The 16,714-nt window shown below is 39.2% G+C and overlaps 1 protein-coding gene across 14 annotated transcripts in view; it reads left to right on the top strand.

Annotated features, from left to right (window-relative positions):
- Nucleotides 1-16,714, top strand: part of CHD9 (chromodomain helicase DNA binding protein 9) — a 75,548-nt gene that overhangs the window by 44,432 nt on the left and 14,402 nt on the right. For all 14 annotated transcript variants that reach the window (XM_033156787.1, XM_033156784.1, XM_033156790.1 and 11 more), the window contains 17 exons: nucleotides 1,722-1,865; nucleotides 5,345-5,600; nucleotides 6,369-6,579; nucleotides 7,350-7,545; nucleotides 8,480-8,647; nucleotides 9,277-9,456; nucleotides 9,696-9,806; nucleotides 11,093-11,289; nucleotides 11,953-12,152; nucleotides 12,592-12,751; nucleotides 13,455-13,544; nucleotides 13,657-13,760; nucleotides 13,847-13,964; nucleotides 14,829-14,886; nucleotides 15,214-15,256; nucleotides 15,392-15,611; nucleotides 15,751-15,953. In XM_033156787.1, coding sequence (XP_033012678.1) covers nucleotides 1,722-1,865; nucleotides 5,345-5,600; nucleotides 6,369-6,579; nucleotides 7,350-7,545; nucleotides 8,480-8,647; nucleotides 9,277-9,456; nucleotides 9,696-9,806; nucleotides 11,093-11,289; nucleotides 11,953-12,152; nucleotides 12,592-12,751; nucleotides 13,455-13,544; nucleotides 13,657-13,760; nucleotides 13,847-13,964; nucleotides 14,829-14,886; nucleotides 15,214-15,256; nucleotides 15,392-15,611; nucleotides 15,751-15,953 — 2,659 coding nt within the window. The remainder of the gene's footprint in view (nucleotides 1-1,721; nucleotides 1,866-5,344; nucleotides 5,601-6,368; nucleotides 6,580-7,349; nucleotides 7,546-8,479; nucleotides 8,648-9,276; nucleotides 9,457-9,695; nucleotides 9,807-11,092; nucleotides 11,290-11,952; nucleotides 12,153-12,591; nucleotides 12,752-13,454; nucleotides 13,545-13,656; nucleotides 13,761-13,846; nucleotides 13,965-14,828; nucleotides 14,887-15,213; nucleotides 15,257-15,391; nucleotides 15,612-15,750; nucleotides 15,954-16,714) is intronic.

Below are 16,714 nucleotides of genomic sequence, written 5' to 3'. Positions count from 1 at the left end.
AGGCCAAGTTCTCAATAGTTTGTCCAACTTCTTGACCTTCAAAAGATGTATAAATATTTTATACTTCTAAATCAGGGAGTTGTATGCTCCTACTTTCACAATGTTAATGTTGTTTTACTACTCTGTTTCTGCATGACTGTAATCATTAGAGGCTAATGAGTGGGCATGAAATCATGTGTTTGCAAATACAAGCAAGTTTCTCCAGCACTATAAACACTTCAACCTATCTACCTTGTATATAGCATGTCATTTGTTTTATTGTTTGAATTCTTAACACATGCCTTGTTGCACTGTGATGTAAATGTCTTTTTTAAAATGTAATTTGTATTGCTGAAAAATATAAATAAAAATTATTTCATAAAATAAATCACACTTACAACAACATACCATATTTTCACTAGATCATCTACTATTTTTAAAATGTGAAATTCAGTTGCAAGCATTAAATCACTGAAAGTTTGAAAATTCCTTATAGCAGTAAAATTTCAAAGCAATTTATAAAATGTGCACAGTCTTAAAATACATGTACCTGCATGCTAAAAAAAAACACCCATATTTTTGGTATAATATTGACAGTGCATCTTCTCTACACTAAGTACCAGGAGCAGGGAGAAACCAGTTTAAAAGAATGGTTTATTAAATTACATAGCTTACAAGTTTTGAATAAAATTACATAGGGTGGAATTCAGTGCCACACTCTTCCCATCGTTCTGGCTACAAAAGCATTTCAGTTTGCCACACAAAATGACTCCCCATCTCCTCCTGTGCACTGTTCTGTAGATTCTCTCCACTGCTGCTGCCAATTGTGGGGGGTGGGGTGGGGTTAAAGGTAAAGGGACCCCTGACCATTAGGTCCAGTCGTGTCTGACTCGGGGGTTGCGGCGCTCATCTCGCATTACTGGCTGAGGGAGCCGGCATACAGCTTCCGGGTCATGTGGCCAGCATAGAGCAGCGCACGAAACGCTGTTTACTTTCCTGCTGGAGCAGTACCTATTAATCTACTTGCACTTTGACGTGCTTTCAAACTGCTAGGTGGGCAGGAACTGGGACTGAGCAATGGGAGCTCACCCCGTTGCGGGGATTCAAACCGCCAAACTTCTGATCAGCAAGCCCTAGGCTCTGTGGTTTAACCCACAGCGTGAAAGCCTTGCTGCACAAGCAGAAGTCTTTGTTCAAGGCTTCCACTGACTAGATTTGTTAGGTGACTCCCACCCATAGATTTTCTGGGTGAAGCAGGAAAATATAGGACCAAACAATTTGAGGGAGAATGGAAATAACAAAATTATTTACAGTGTGTGACAGACAAGAATCCCTTTCCATAATGATCTAATTCAACTAATGTAAATATTGTAATAAAGCTTAGTGTGTATGTGTTATTATTTTTCCTTTGTACTGCATGCTTTAAATAGTAGTTCTTTTTGGGGTCAAAAGGAATAGAATATTGTAACAGCTTACTAATATTAAGATATTCATTAAAATCCACAATGCATGAAAACAGCTCTGACTTGTCCACAGTTTCACCAGCAATCCTTACAATCTTTATAAATGATGTAATGTATTAAAGGCAGAAAAGTTATTACAATGCTTTTTTATCATAGGTTATTTTATTTATAAATTAGCGTATGTGTATTGTCTGTATACTTCCTCTCAAAGATTCAAGATTGTGCATAACATACCCAGCTATATTTTAGACAATCATGCAAAATGTGCATCTTCTATAGGAGCACAAGGTGCTATTGACAGGCACACCACTGCAAAACACAGTAGAAGAACTTTTCAGCCTTCTTCACTTCCTTGAACCTTTGCGCTTCCCAGCAGAATCGACATTCATGCAAGAGTTTGGAGACCTTAAAACAGAGGAGCAGGTATTTAAAACTTTTTATTATGTTACATTCACACACAGGCCTTGTTCACATGTCACAGTAAGTAATACTTTGTCTTAAATCTTCGTTTAATCATGAATGTGCCTTGCCCTTTTTGCATGCATGCATGCACAGCTTCTCTTCCTGCTAATGACTCAAACGTTGTGTTGGGTCACAACTCCAGAATGTCATTTGTTCCATGGTCTAGGTTTGGATGGAACAGGGGGGGTGTTTATATGTTAGGGGAGGAGCTGGGCAGTGACACATACAACAGTGGGGAGGCACATTGGTGTGGTTTGTTGTGATGTATGAACCAGAATACATTCAAAAATTAGAATTTAATGGGCTGTTTGTCCAGTAATGACTATCAGCTCAACCATAACAGTAAATCCACCTCTCCCATCTTTATCACCATTTGAACTAATGATAAGTAAATTAAAAATGTTGTGATCAGCCATAGTATTGCTACAATTCATGGTGGCTGCAAGAAAATATGCAGAAATAATATGAATTGAATCTATACATTATGTGCATTCTTAAATGTGCATTCTTAGCTAATTAATAAAGGTAAATAAAGGACCCCTGACAATTAAGTCCAGTCGCAGACGACTCTGGGGTTGCAGCGCTCATCTCGCTTTACAGACCGAGGGAGCCGGTGTTTGTCCGCAGATAGCTTTCCAGGTCATGTGGCCAGCATGACTAAGCCGCTAATTAATGGAGGATAAAAACAGGGGAGTTAGAATCCAAAGCCAGTGTATAAGGCAAAAATTGTATATAGCCCAAATTACCTCCCTAGTCTGGCTGCAAGGTACCACTACTTATTTGCAGCACCTTCTTCAGTCCCTGTGCCTTCCTCAAGCAGGAACTGGATCAGTGGAGAAGGGAAAGAGGCTTTCCTGCCTTCTCAGTGCTAGTTGCTGGCTACACAGGCTAGAGCTCAACTTCGAGCCTACTAAATGGCAATGGCGAAGAGGACCTTCTTCACCGTTTCTATTGCATCTGCAGAAAACAGCAGCAGGAGACTCTTCCAGGTGGTTCGCAATCTAGCAGAACCACCTTCGTCATTGGGGCCTGGTAGGGACCCCAAGATCTCCTGCAAAGTTTTTTACAGATAATGTCGCTCAGATTCAGAAGGAGGTAGATTCCACTACGGGAGAGTGCTAGAGCTCTGTCTTTAGACCCGGCCAATATGGCCAACTAGCACCCAGTCTCAAATCTACCATTCTTGGGCAAGGTGATTGAGCGGGTGGTTGCTGAACAACTCCAGGCACGCCTGGAGGATGCGGACCATTTGGATCCCTTCCAATCCGGGTTCAGGCCTCATCATGGGACTGAAACTGCCTTGGTTGCGCTGGTTGATGATCTCCGGCGGGCTAGGGACAAAGGTGAGAGCTGTTTCCTAGTTCTGCTGGATCTCTCAGCGTCCTTTGAAACCATTGACCATAACATCCTTCTGGACCGGCTAGAGGGGTTGGGAGCTGGGGGCACTGTTATACAGTGGTTCCGCTCCTTCCTCCTGGGCCGTGTTCAGAAAGTGGTGGTGGGGGATGAGTGTTCAGACCCCTGGGCTCTCACTTGTGAGGTGCCTCAGGGTTCCGTCCTCTCCCCCATGCTTTTTAATATCTATATGAAGCCGCTGGGAGAGATCATCAGGGGGTTTGGGCTGGGGGTTCATCAGTATGCGGATGATACCCAGCTCTACCTCTCTTTCAAATCAGAACCAGTGAAGGCAGTGAAGGTCCTGTGTGAGTGCCTGGAGGCGGTTGGAGGATGGATGGCGGCTAACAGATTGAGGTTGAATCCTGACAATACAGAAGTACTGTTTTTGGGGGACGGGGGGCGGGTGGGTGTGGGGGACTCCCTGGTCCTGAATGGGGTAACTCTGTCCCTGAAGGACCAGGTACGCAGCCTGGGAGTCATTTTGGACTCACAGCTGTCCTTGGAGGCACAGGTTAATTCTGTGTCCAGGGCAGCTGTCTACCAGCTCCATCTGGTACGCAGGCTGAGACCCTCCCGCTTGGACTACTCAATGCGCTCTATGTGGGGCTGCCTTTGAAGGTGACCCGGAAACTGCAATTAATCCAGACCGCGGCAGCTAGACGCGTGACTGGGAGTGGCCGCCGGGACCACATAACATTGGTCCTGAGAGATCTACATTGGCTCCCAGTACGTTTCCGAGCACAATTCAAAGTGTTGGTGCTGACCTTTAAAGCCCTAAACGGCCTTGGTCCTGTATACCTGAAGGAGCGTCTCCACCCCCATCGTTCAGCCCGCACACTGAGATCCAGCGCTGAGGGCCTTCTGTTGGTTCCCTCACTGTGAGAAGCAAAGCTACAGGGAACCAGGCAGAGGGCCTTCTCGGTAGTGGCGCCCGCCTTGTGGAACACCCTCCCATCAGAGGTCAAGGGAATAAACAACTACCTGACATTCAGAAAATACCTGAAGGCAGCCCTGTTTAGGGAAGTTTTTAAGCTGTGATATTTTAAATGTATTTTAATATCTGATGGAAGCCACCCAGGGTGGCTGGGGAGACCCAGCAAGATGGACGGGGTACATATTATTATTATTATTATTATTATTATTATTATTATTAGGTGGCAAGGATAGGGAAGCCTTTCCTGTGTCTCCGCTGCCTCCTCCCACTTCTCCATGAGTGGAACTCACCAGCGGAAGAGGTGGATACAGAGATAAATGAAGGCTGAGAGAGAGAAAAGCTGGAATGTAGCCACTTTTGCAGGTGCTCCAGCTAAGCACCTATAATTGAGTCTGTGTAACTTAAATGGGTGTGTGATGTGATTGGCTATATATTGGTTAGGATCTGAAGTGATACTTAGTTGCCCAAAATAATTTGAGCAAAGCTAGAGGAAATTTTTTGCCGTAATTCTTCAGATAGCAAAACATGATCAAAGTTACAAAAGAGTTTTAGAATTTTTATGCTTGCCAATCATCTTGTGGAACTGCTGATAAGAACTGTAGGACTGAAGACTCCTTCAGTGGAAACCATGTTCTGTGCTTCAAATACAGCTTCTTGAATTATTATAAAGAGAGCTAGTTAGGAATCTGGCAAAATGCAATGATACTGTTAAAATGAAATTAAGCTGCTTTCTTAGCTATGAACCACACCACCACTTCAACAACTCAATCCATGTGTCTTGTTTACATACAGAATAATCCTAAAGCTGGCCAATGTCAGGTGAGAAGGCACTGGCAACAGTGTAAGTGCTGCTCCCTTAGCAGAGAGGAAGTCCCCCATATACCTGTGGAAAGTGTTAAGAGTTTGAAAGTGGCATGTTGGGAGCAGATTGTGGGAGACTTTGGATCCATGGGATCCACAGGCTCTTCATTCTCCCAACCAATGTTCCCCAGAATAATGCAGAAAAAACTGCTAGCTCTGGAACTGCTGTAATGATTTTCACTCACTTTATAAGCTTATGGAATGTAGCAATTTATATAGGGTTTCAGCTAATTATTATTTTATATAGGTGCAAAAGTTGCAAGCTATCCTGAAACCAATGATGCTGAGAAGACTGAAAGAAGATGTAGAGAAGAAGCTGGCACCAAAGCAAGAAACAATTATTGAAGTGGAATTAACGAATATCCAAAAGAAATATTATCGAGCTATTTTAGAGAAAAACTTTTCATTTTTGTCAAAAGGTGCAGGCCAAGCCAATGTACCCAACTTGGTTAACACTATGATGGAACTCAGGAAATGCTGCAATCATCCATATCTTATCAAAGGTAAATGTAAAAACATTAAATTTTACTTACTTTAGGCATTTTTCTTGTGATAGAAAATAACCCTTCCCTTGGAGTTATAATTTGCCATATTTCAAACAGTGAAAATCCAGACTTCTCTGGTGATCTTTTTTTGACAAAGTGATTGAACTTTATTGGCAAATTTTCCCAAAAAAATAAAATTAGAGCTATTTTTAAGGAAGATTGCCAAAAACAACACTGCCAACATGGGTTGCCATACGTCCGGATTATCCCAGGCATTTTAGTGATTTCTGCCTGGACACTGCTTTCGAATGCAATATTCCAGATATGTCCAGGAAATTCCGGACATATGGTAACCCTAAATTAGGATGAGTGCTATAAGAGTGGCCATAGTGAACTGCCCTGAGAGCTGCAGGTATAGGGCGGTATGCAAATTATAATTAGAACAACAGTAATAATTCAATTATTAATCTGTTGTATCATATTTTACTGGAGGAACAGGGGAACTTCTTTGTATTTTTAAAAATTGTGTATAAGTGCTTTTGAATTTAGTTGCATATGCTATAGTATTGAAGGTGAAATGTAAATAGCCACTATGAGGATCAAGTGTTACTGTGAGCAGTGTCAAGGGATGAGGACTGAAAAATGAAAGACAATGTGATCATAAATACTGTTATGAAATGTGTGGAGTATGCACTCACAGTATTATGATGTGCACTTTGTATCAAAGCTATATGAAAATGTCAATATCTTTTAGAAGAAGCAAATCATACCTATTTTATGTGACAGGTGCTGAGGAAAAAATCTTAGGAGAGTTTAGGGAGACCTATAATCCAACTGCTCCTGATTTCCACCTGCAAGCAATGATCCAGTCTGCTGGAAAACTGGTCCTCATTGACAAACTTCTTCCAAAAATGAAAGCAGGGGGCCATAAGGTGCTTATTTTCTCTCAGATGGTTCGCTGTCTTGATATCCTTGAAGATTATCTGATACATAAAAGGTATGATACTATTCATAGTGCAAATAGCCATACTAACAGTACCGGTATATTATACAGTTTTGAATGGACTTGGGTCATTCATCTTTGAGATATCGAGTGATAATTTGCCTTTAAATTACCAGTCATGCACTTCCTTGCACTACAGTTTCTGGCCTGATCTTGCACAGCAGGAGAGGGAAACTTTTTTCCTGTTGATGGCCATGTGGAACTAATCTGTTGGGGACCATATGCCTATGGTAGCTGAAAACAGAGCCAACAGTGAGCAGGGCTACCTTTCTGCCTTTCTCCCATTTTCTGACACACTCTTTGAGTGGGCTGCCAGGAGCAGTGTATTTTTTTCCTTCTATTCCGTCAGATGCTTCTCCCCTGCATCAAATTAGGCCAAGGACCATGTGCAGTCCTTTCGGTTGTAGGATGCCTATCCCTGCTCTTTCTTCTTTGGTGATCACTCGTAGCCAAGTAAGATTGTCTTCCATGAATATGGTATTAATGGTCTATCCATAAGTGACTCATCCGCATCTGATGAGTGAAAAGAACATTGTTATGTTTTACTGGTTCACCTGAATAAGGATTGTATGCATTTTAACACACTTTCAAGATGGTATGTAATAAAAAAAAAAAACTGACCAAAAAATTTACAGCATCTGCTTGCAATGTAGGCTCCTTTGATTAGGACAGTAGGATAGTAGTATTCAGAAGTGCATGGTTATACTTGTATTCTGGTTTGCAATTACAGCCTTTCTTTAATGGCTTTTTTTTGCACTTCAAAGGTACCTGTATGAGCGAATTGATGGAAGAGTAAGAGGGAACTTACGTCAGGCTGCCATTGATCGATTTAGCAAGCCAGACTCTGATCGGTTTGTTTTCCTTCTCTGTACCAGAGCTGGTGGATTGGGCATTAATTTAACTGCAGCAGATACTTGCATAATTTTTGATTCTGACTGGAATCCTCAGAATGATTTGCAGGTAAATATATTTGAGCAGCTTAGCCTTCTGCCATATGGCTAAATACCTACTTCATCTGATCCACAAAGAGAGCAAGTGTGAACAAGCAGGATTGCTTGCAAGTGCTTGCTAACTAGCTAGGTCATATGAGGAGAGACATTCTTAAATCTGCAGTTGGTTCAGGCCATTGTGTGTACTGTTAAATATATTTAAGCAAACCATCTATCAGCAGAATCTAAGCAGCCCTTGTTGGCTGCCAATACCATATACCTTCTTCAAGGAAGGGAGTCTTGTCCTGAACTTGGCATTGTGCCTCTAAAACACAAATTGGAGATAAGAGGAAATCTCTTCCTCGCTTTCCAAGTTCATGCTTTGTGTTGGGAGAGAGAGTGGAGGTCTCTGTGCAATGTGAAAACAAGCCATTCCAGTCTTGTCTCTGCACTTGCTGGATTCTTCAAATACCCAGCAACAGCAGAGACAAAAGAAGCTTCCAGTTCCAAGCTGCACGGTATAGATGGCATGGTAAGGGCTTTTCTCTGGTTGTTAGGTGCTCCAAACTCCTGAAAGGTCCAGGCTGAAACAGGTCCTAGGCTTTCGCTGAACTTTAGAATGTGGTTCAGAGGGATCATCCCACCTCTGTAGCTCCAGGTTTCAGAGGAAACTTGAGCCATGCCAAACTAGTCAGACATTATCTGAGCACTTGTCATGGGGAGCAAACTTGTGAATCCCTACCATACAAGGTAGAGAAATATTCTATAATAAACAAAGCTAAAATCTGTTTGTATTGACCTTAATTTTATTTTTTATTGTTTTCATTTACAGTTTCAGTTTACTGTAATTGTATTTTGTTTTAACAATGTCTATTTAAGTAATTTTGTATTTTAGTAATAATATATCATTATATTACATTTCTACTTGACAATGTGTCCAATGGATTCATGTACCTTTTTCTCAGGCCCAAGCTCGTTGTCATAGGATTGGTCAGAACAAAGCAGTGAAGGTCTACAGATTAATAACTCGGAACTCTTACGAAAGAGAGATGTTTGACAGAGCAAGTCTGAAGCTTGGCCTGGATAAGGCTGTCTTACAGAGCATGAGTGGAAGAGAAAATAGTATTGGTGGTGTATGTACCCATTTACCCCTCTTTCCTCTCCTACAAAAAAATTAGGAATTTGAAATGGGTTTTTATTTTTGTAACTGTATCATTTACTCAAGAGAACAGAGGAACAGTCAAAGCTTAGTCTGAATGAGGTCTTAAAGCTTTGCACCACTTCCTAGCTCTCTGCTTTTCTCTTACCCCCTCATAAAGTCCTGTTGCTTTTGTAACCAATATATAACCAAAGATTGGCCATGTTGGAGAGAGAATTCTATTGTTTGAGACTTTAGACTCTGTTGTTGGATGGATGACCTTAAGGAACATGTAGGCAAAGTATAGGTTGGGAATCCTTGAGATAGTTTACAGTGTATACAATAATAAGATTTTGATGCTGTATGAGACTTTTTAAAAGATAACAAAAATAATACACATAAAGTAATTATGTATTGGCTGTAGTTACATACTTTGGAAAGGACAACAAATTTCTGCCAGTAACAGGCAATATTTACTGTAAAACTATTTTTTTTATATCAAGTGGAACTATTTCAAAATATAACAATTACTGTATATTATTCCATATTATCATTTTAATTGAGCATTTTTATGTATCCAGCTGCATTAATATCATAAGACTTACCAGTTTCTCTTTTACATAGATCCAACAACTTTCTAAAAAAGAAATTGAGGATTTGCTTCGAAGAGGTGCATATGGTGCCATTATGGATGAAGAGGATGAAGGTTCTAAATTCTGTGAAGAAGATATTGATCAAATCTTGCAGCGTCGCACAAAAACAATTACAATTGAATCTGAAGGGAGGGGCTCCACATTTGCTAAGGTAGTTACAAGCTCTTGTGCTGTCCTTTTCACAGAATACAGAGAAAAGTATAAGCGTCCAGAACAGTCCTCTTAGAAGTTAACAGATTGTGACTGACTTAACTGTTAGGTTAAAATACCTAATTGGTAGGCTTCACTTTAACGTAGCTGGTGTTTTTCCTTCCTTGAGAGCATGTGGTACCTAATCTGTGTTGAAATTGAACAAATATACTGGTGACACTTTATATTGTGCCGTTACAGGCTAGCTTTGTTGCATCTGGAAATAGGACAGATATTTCATTAGATGATCCCAATTTCTGGCAGAAGTGGGCCAAAAAAGCAGAAATAGACATAGACACCATCAGTGGTAGAGTAAGTATGGTTTATTTATTCATTCATTTTTGCACTGGACTTACAAGCTCAAGTGTTCTTTTAATTGTCCTATTCAGTTTGTTTGCTTTTTAAATTGAGACTTATTGTAGCAGTTTTGATCAAATCACTATTGGAGAACTAAGTTAAGTTCTTTGGACGGCAGTATCCTAACTAAAAACATTTCCTTCACTAAAATAGTATATGTAGACCTACGTATGCTTAGTATTTTGTTTACTCGAAGAACTAATCCCCACCCCACAATCAAACTTGCCTTCTGTTGATCCTTGGAGATATCTGGAACTAGATTGTGTCAAAAGGAAAACGTATGTTTAAATAGACCACAAACTTGATTTGTGAAAGCTTCATCACCACAAGGATACAAATTGTGTACTATATTTAAAATATCTGTTTTTGTATTCTGGAGCAGAGATTTTCATGTTGTGTCATGAGCTTTAAGTGTACTTTTCATTACTTGAGAGAAAATATTTTTGAAAAGTGCAGTAATGTGTGCTTTCTACCTGATCATTGCTGGATGTTTCCTTACCAATTCATAGAATTGGGAGTGGGAAGCGACAGAAATGTTCTCTCTAACTCAGCAGTTGTTGACTATTCTGATCATGGATCAGGAGTGTCATATCATCCTATGCTGTATTTGAGTGTTTGTAGTATTCTTGAAATGCTACCATACCTAGTTCAACATGCTTTTGTTGATATAGTCAGTTGAAGCCAGTATTAGTTCTACTCAAAATAGGTCCATTGAAATTAATGGACATGGTTAATGTTGGTTGATTAATTTTAGTGGGTCTTCTTTCAGTATAATTATGTTTGATGTAGTGAGGACACCCTCCTGACGGTGTCACATTTGCCAGGGATTTGATACATGGCAACCTCAGAGAGGATATTCTCAATAGACACTCTGATTGTAGAACTGTCTTGCCCCTCAAATATGGTTGAACCATGTCTTACAAGCTCTAGACACCAAGCGAAGACCTACTTACTCACCCAGTTTGTTAGTTGAATCTCTGATACTGCACCATGTAAATAGTTATTTGTCAGTGTACATGCTGATTTTCTATCTTACTGTTTATTGGGAGATAGATGCTAAGATTTGTTGTGTTTTAAAATCTTGTGTTTGGATTATTTTAAAATGAAAAGCTGATTGCAAAGTTTATAAAAAACAAGTAAAATAATAAATAAAATAGACAAGGATGTTTTGATGAATTTTATCATTTTGTGTTTTGAAAATGCTCACTTCTGTTGACTCAGAATATTGTTACATTTTACAGAATAGCTTGGTTATTGACACTCCTAGAATTAGGAAGCAAACAAGGCCTTTCAGTTCTACAAAGGATGAACTTGCTGAGCTGTCTGACATTGAAAGTGAAGGGGATGATAAACCAAAACTTCGGAGGCCTTGTGACCGCTCAAATGGATATGGAAGAACAGAATGTTTTCGGGTGGAAAAAAACTTGCTAGTTTATGGGTAAAAATGTTTTGGTTTCTTTGGTGTAAAGAGAGACAAAAATATAAATAATAAAATTATTATTATTATTTCTTAAATTTCATTTTCTGTATGGATGGTGTCCCACTTTACACTTGCTGTTGTGCCAGATTCCAGCGGTGTAGTAGTGATGCTGCAGTACAGTTACAATGTAGTATTTTGTGGCAATAGACATAATAACCAAAGTGCTTACTTATTGATTCAGCAGACCTTAGGATCAGGCGATGTTGCTTTTCCTATTGCAGAGTGTAAAACACACACGCACATATAATGTTACTATAGTTCTTCTCATAAAGAATTATAGTAACAAAATGTGCCATAACGTGTATAATAGAATAGTGGTTATAATAGCAAAGAGAAAATCTGCCTGTGGATATGTTTAAATGATTTATAGATGCATAAAAACCTGTGAGGGACCAAACTAATGCTCATAGATTTGCATAAAACTAGTGGCTTTCCCTATTAGCTTGCAGGATGATAAGGGGAGAAAACCTTAGATTCTCAAAGCAACACAAAAGGGGAAAGTGTTAATGCGTTAGAAATATAAAATATATATTTACCTCTTAACACTTTGCAGCAAAACATTCTACAAGTAGTCTTAAAGATGCCATTTTTGTTTAAAATCCATTGTTAAACTCCAAACAGGTGGGGCCGTTGGAGAGAGATTTTGTCACATGGGCGATTCAAGAGACAATTGAACGAACAGGATGTAGAGATAATCTGCCGAGCCCTTCTAGCATATTGCCTTGTCCATTACAGAGGAGATGAAAAAATAAAAAGTTTTATATGGGACCTTATTACACCAACAGAGGATGGGCAAACTCGAGAGCTACAGAATCACCTAGGTAAGAATCTGTAAGAGTACTATTTTTTGACATGCTTGTGATGAAATTAAAGACTCCTCAAACGTACTGAAGCATGATACACCCTGTGAAATAAAATGGGGGAAGATACAAATGCATGTATTATTTTAATTTCCTATTTTGTGGCTTTGGGGAGAAAAACAGCTGGTGGAGACCATTTTGAATGCACTAATGTATGGGAAGGGTTAAATGACCCCTTCCACTCCATCTGAAACCGCAGCTGCTTTACCTCGGGGAACGTTGAGAGTAATCATGGTATTTTATTACAAGTAGGTCTACCCTCTTTTGACGTTTAGCTTTACTGTTTGAATTATCTACACTTGGAATGTTAAGGGAAAACAGGTAGTATTCTGTCTTCCTGAAACAAGCAAGTTCTGTCATACCATGCAGTTGTTACATTGTATTTTCCTATGTTGCATAGGTTTGTCAGCTCCTGTCCCCAGGGGCCGAAAAGGAAAAAAAGTTAAAACTCAGGCCAGCACTTTTGATATTCATAAAGCAGAATGGCTTCGAAAGTATAATCCAGAGCATTTGTTGCAAGATGATGGGTATAAAAAACACATAAAACACCACTGCAACAAGTAAGTAGCAATATAAACACATGATTTAAAGTTTGTCTCCTTGATGTACAAGTAAAACCTTCATACTAAATGCTAATAATCTTTATTAATGTTCACCAGTGAGGTGCTATGGATTACAACACTAGCATAATTGTAGTAGCCATGTTGTAAACAAGTCTCTATATTTGTACAGTGGTTACACCTTGTGCAGATGCCAAAAGTTGGAAGGGAGGAGGAGCAGACAGGAGGAGAGAACCTGTACATTTTGGCAGGAACTCTCCCTACTGCAGAACAAAAAGTTGTGTGGGATTTGTGGGGAATATCACCCTCCTTTGCCTTCCTCCAAATCACAAATTGTGTGGGCCTGACAGGTGTGCATACGAATTGTTCTCATGTTGCCAGAAACTGTTGGCAGCAAACATGCTGCTGCAAGCCCTTAGTTAGTTGGGACTAAGCATTAGGCCCAAAGCATCAAGGTCATTAGGTATGGAGAAGGTGTGGGGGGACTACTTTTACGGACTCGTAACCATTAAAATGTTACAGGTGTGTGGAGTGATGAAATTGGTCTCAAAATACACTTGGAAAATTTTAAGGTTTTGTCTGAAAATTGTTGATAATAATGCTGAGCATGTTTCCTATGTATTTCAAAGTAGTAGCTTGTTGAACTAAAATACACTCTGCCCGTGGCTGAAGAATTAATTGTCTTCTGTGTGTTTATGTTTAGAGTCTTACTTCGAGTTAGAATGTTGTATTACTTGAAGCAAGAAGTCATTGGTAATGAGTGCTCAAAAGTTTTTGATGGAGTTGAAGCCAGGTACACTATGTTGAGGCTCTTTTCTCTTTTCTCCTTAACTGTAAATAAAGTTGTTTCTCAGAATTCTTTAATTGAGTTGACTTAACACCAGCTTTCTGGGTAACTATTTCAGTGAAATTGACATTTGGGTCCCTGAGCCAGATCATTCTGAAGTGCCAGCGGAATGGTGGGATACAGAAGCAGATAAATCTCTCTTAATAGGAGTTTTTAAACATGGTAAGTGATAGGGATACTACTTGTTTCTTTTTCACATACAGGTTGCTTGTCTTTTGAAATAATATTAATAAATATCTGTTTCTCAGGTTATGAAAAGTATAACACAATTAGAGCAGATGCAGCTCTCTGCTTCTTGGAAAGAGTGGGAAAACCTGATGACAAGGCAGTTGCTGCAGAACAGAGAGCCAATGACTATATTGATGGGTATGATTTTTTTTAAAAATCACTATTTAAAGTGAATCACCCTCCTTCATTGAGCATGCAAACAAGATTTAGGGTGAGAACCAGCCAGAGTTAAGCCCTTTTAGTGGTGACTTCAAATGCAATAACAATCCTAAAAAGAAAACTACTTCTCATTGAATTGAGTATGAGAGAGTTACCGGTAAATGTATTTTACAGTCCCATTGATTTTAGTAGGGAAATTAAATGCTTTGTTGTCTGGATTGCATCCAAAGGTTATACTAGGGTTTGTTTGTTTGTTTGTTTGTTTGTTTGTTTGTTTGTTTGTTTTACAATAAATGTACAAAATGCTTTGACCCCAAACCAGTCAAATTTGGTCATAGCCCCAAAGGGTCATAGAGCCCTCTTTTCCCCTAAAGCTAACTTTTGCCTAGCATGAGCTTACAGGCCATGGGAATGAGAGAACTCTTTGTATGCCTCTCATATGCCAATATGTTCCTCCCATATGGTCCTTTCTCTGAGCATAACTTACATGTAACAACAGTGATTCTGCAGTACAGAAATTTATCGCTTTCAAGGTTAAATCTGGGATGAAGAACCTGTTGCCCTACAACTCCCATGAACACCTGCCAGTACGGCCAGTGATCAGGCATTATGGGAATTGCAGGCTTGCAACATCTGGAGGGCCAGAGTGTCCTCCCGATGATAATTTTCAGGATACATAGAACAAAACTTTAAATAAAAATGTCCAAGTAGTTAAAACCATAATACATATTCTTTGTAGCAAGTTTTTTCTTCCACAAAATAATTTAAAATTTTACAGTAGTTAAAACAATTGTATGAAAAAACACATACTTTACAAGCCTGTGCTGAATGTGTATTTTTCAGAGATGTAGAAGACCCAGAATATAAACCAGCCCCAGCAATGTTTAAAGATGACATGGAGGTAATGTGTTGTCAGTATTCTTTTTTTCAGTTACACCAAAACTTAAGAGTTGATGAGACTGTCATATTTGCCATTGATTATAAACATTTATATTTGTTAAAACAGTATTTTTTTAAAGTAGTTTCTTGGCAACCTTTCAATTAAATATGTAGGGATTTTTATTTTCTATGGAGAGATTTTGAGCCTCTTAATTTAAAAATGAAGTTAAAATAATCCATATTACTATTCTTAGAGTAGTCAGTCATCTGCAAGATGTGTGACTTGTGCTGTGTCTGAATCATGCCTCTGTTCGTTCTGCTTTTTTTAATTAAAAAAAATCTTTTTTAGGATGATATCTCATCACCGGGGGATCTTATAATAACAGATGGAGGTAAAAAACAACAACCTCATGATCTTAAAATACTACAGTGAATACTCTTATTTGTATTACATTAGAGCAAATTTGTGTTTTTATGGTGGGAAAAACAGAGAATCACCAGCAAATTCTTATGTTCCTTAATTATAGATGGTCAGGTGATTGAAGGGGACAAGCTTTATTGGCCAACTCAGTCTGCCTTAACTACACGCTTGCGTCGCCTAATAACAGCATATCAGCGTACTAGTAAGAACAGGCAAACCCAACAGATACAACCTGCATTTCCAGTCCAGGCCTGTGTGATGCAGAATCCATATGAAGAAGCTGCTTTAAATCCAAAAATGGCTGCCAAAATTGAAAGACAACAAAGGTCTGTACATGCTAGGTTTACCAGGTTTAAAAAGCTGATCACAAAAAACATTTTGACTACTTTCTAGTCAAGCAATCTTTGTGCTTCTGGGGAAAAGTTACTTAATTGGAATTATTTTTCTTCTTGCTTTTCAATCTAGATGGACAAGAAGAGAAGAAGCTGATTTCTACAGAGTGGTTTCAACTTTTGGTGTAGTGTTTGATCCTGAGAGAGGCCAATTTGACTGGACGAAGTTTCGAGCCATGGCTAGGCTACATAAGAAAACGGATGAGAGTTTAGAAAAATACTTGTATGCATTTATGGCCATGTGCAGGAGAGTCTGCCGCCTGCCTTCAAAAGATGGTGGGTTACTTGCTTATTTTTTACTTTATGAAAAATAAACAGGCAGCAAAGGCTACAACAACTTTTTTATTGAAAAATGCTAAACCAAATTGTTCTTTGCATGAAGCAGGAGCAACAATATACATAAACAGTTTCCCCCAGCCTGTAAGAACAGCAGTCTTTATGTGGACAGAACTCTGTTGTATAAGGTGATATTGACTAGACAAAAATCCATCAGACTACGGTATTTTATTGCATTTTTATATTGGGTAGTCAAAATGCTCAGCACAATTTCCTCAAGCAGAAGGCAGCAGATACATGTCTGTGGAGAAGGAATTCTGCAGCTTAGTGACTGCCACAGAAAATGCCTTCTCCTGAGCAGCTATCCCCTAAACTTTTGAGGGTGTTGAAACTATCAAGAAGCCCCCACCCTGAGAGAGGCTGAAGGCAGAGAGGCAGTCTTTTGGATATTTGGTGCTGAAGGTATTTAGGATTTTAAATGCTAATGTGAGTACCTCGAATTGATCCTGGAAACTAACTGGCAACTAGTGACACTGTTTTAGAACAGGGGTTATGTGAGTTCTAAATGAAACCTCAGCCGGTATTTCGGCTGCAACTCTTTGAACCAGTTGAAGTTTCACAGTCATCTTCAAGGTCAGCCCCAATTAGAGTATGTTACAATAATCAAATCTGGTAGTGACCAGAGCATGGGGTATAGTTTCCAAGTCATCTCTGACCTAAAAAGGTAGTAGCTGTTCAACCAAAAGTTATATTAATACTTA

This window comes from Lacerta agilis, chromosome 8, assembly GCF_009819535.1.
Source record: "Lacerta agilis isolate rLacAgi1 chromosome 8, rLacAgi1.pri, whole genome shotgun sequence".
Classification (NCBI taxonomy): Eukaryota; Metazoa; Chordata; class Lepidosauria; order Squamata; family Lacertidae; genus Lacerta; species Lacerta agilis.
This window is presented reverse-complemented; position numbering and strand designations above follow the sequence as displayed.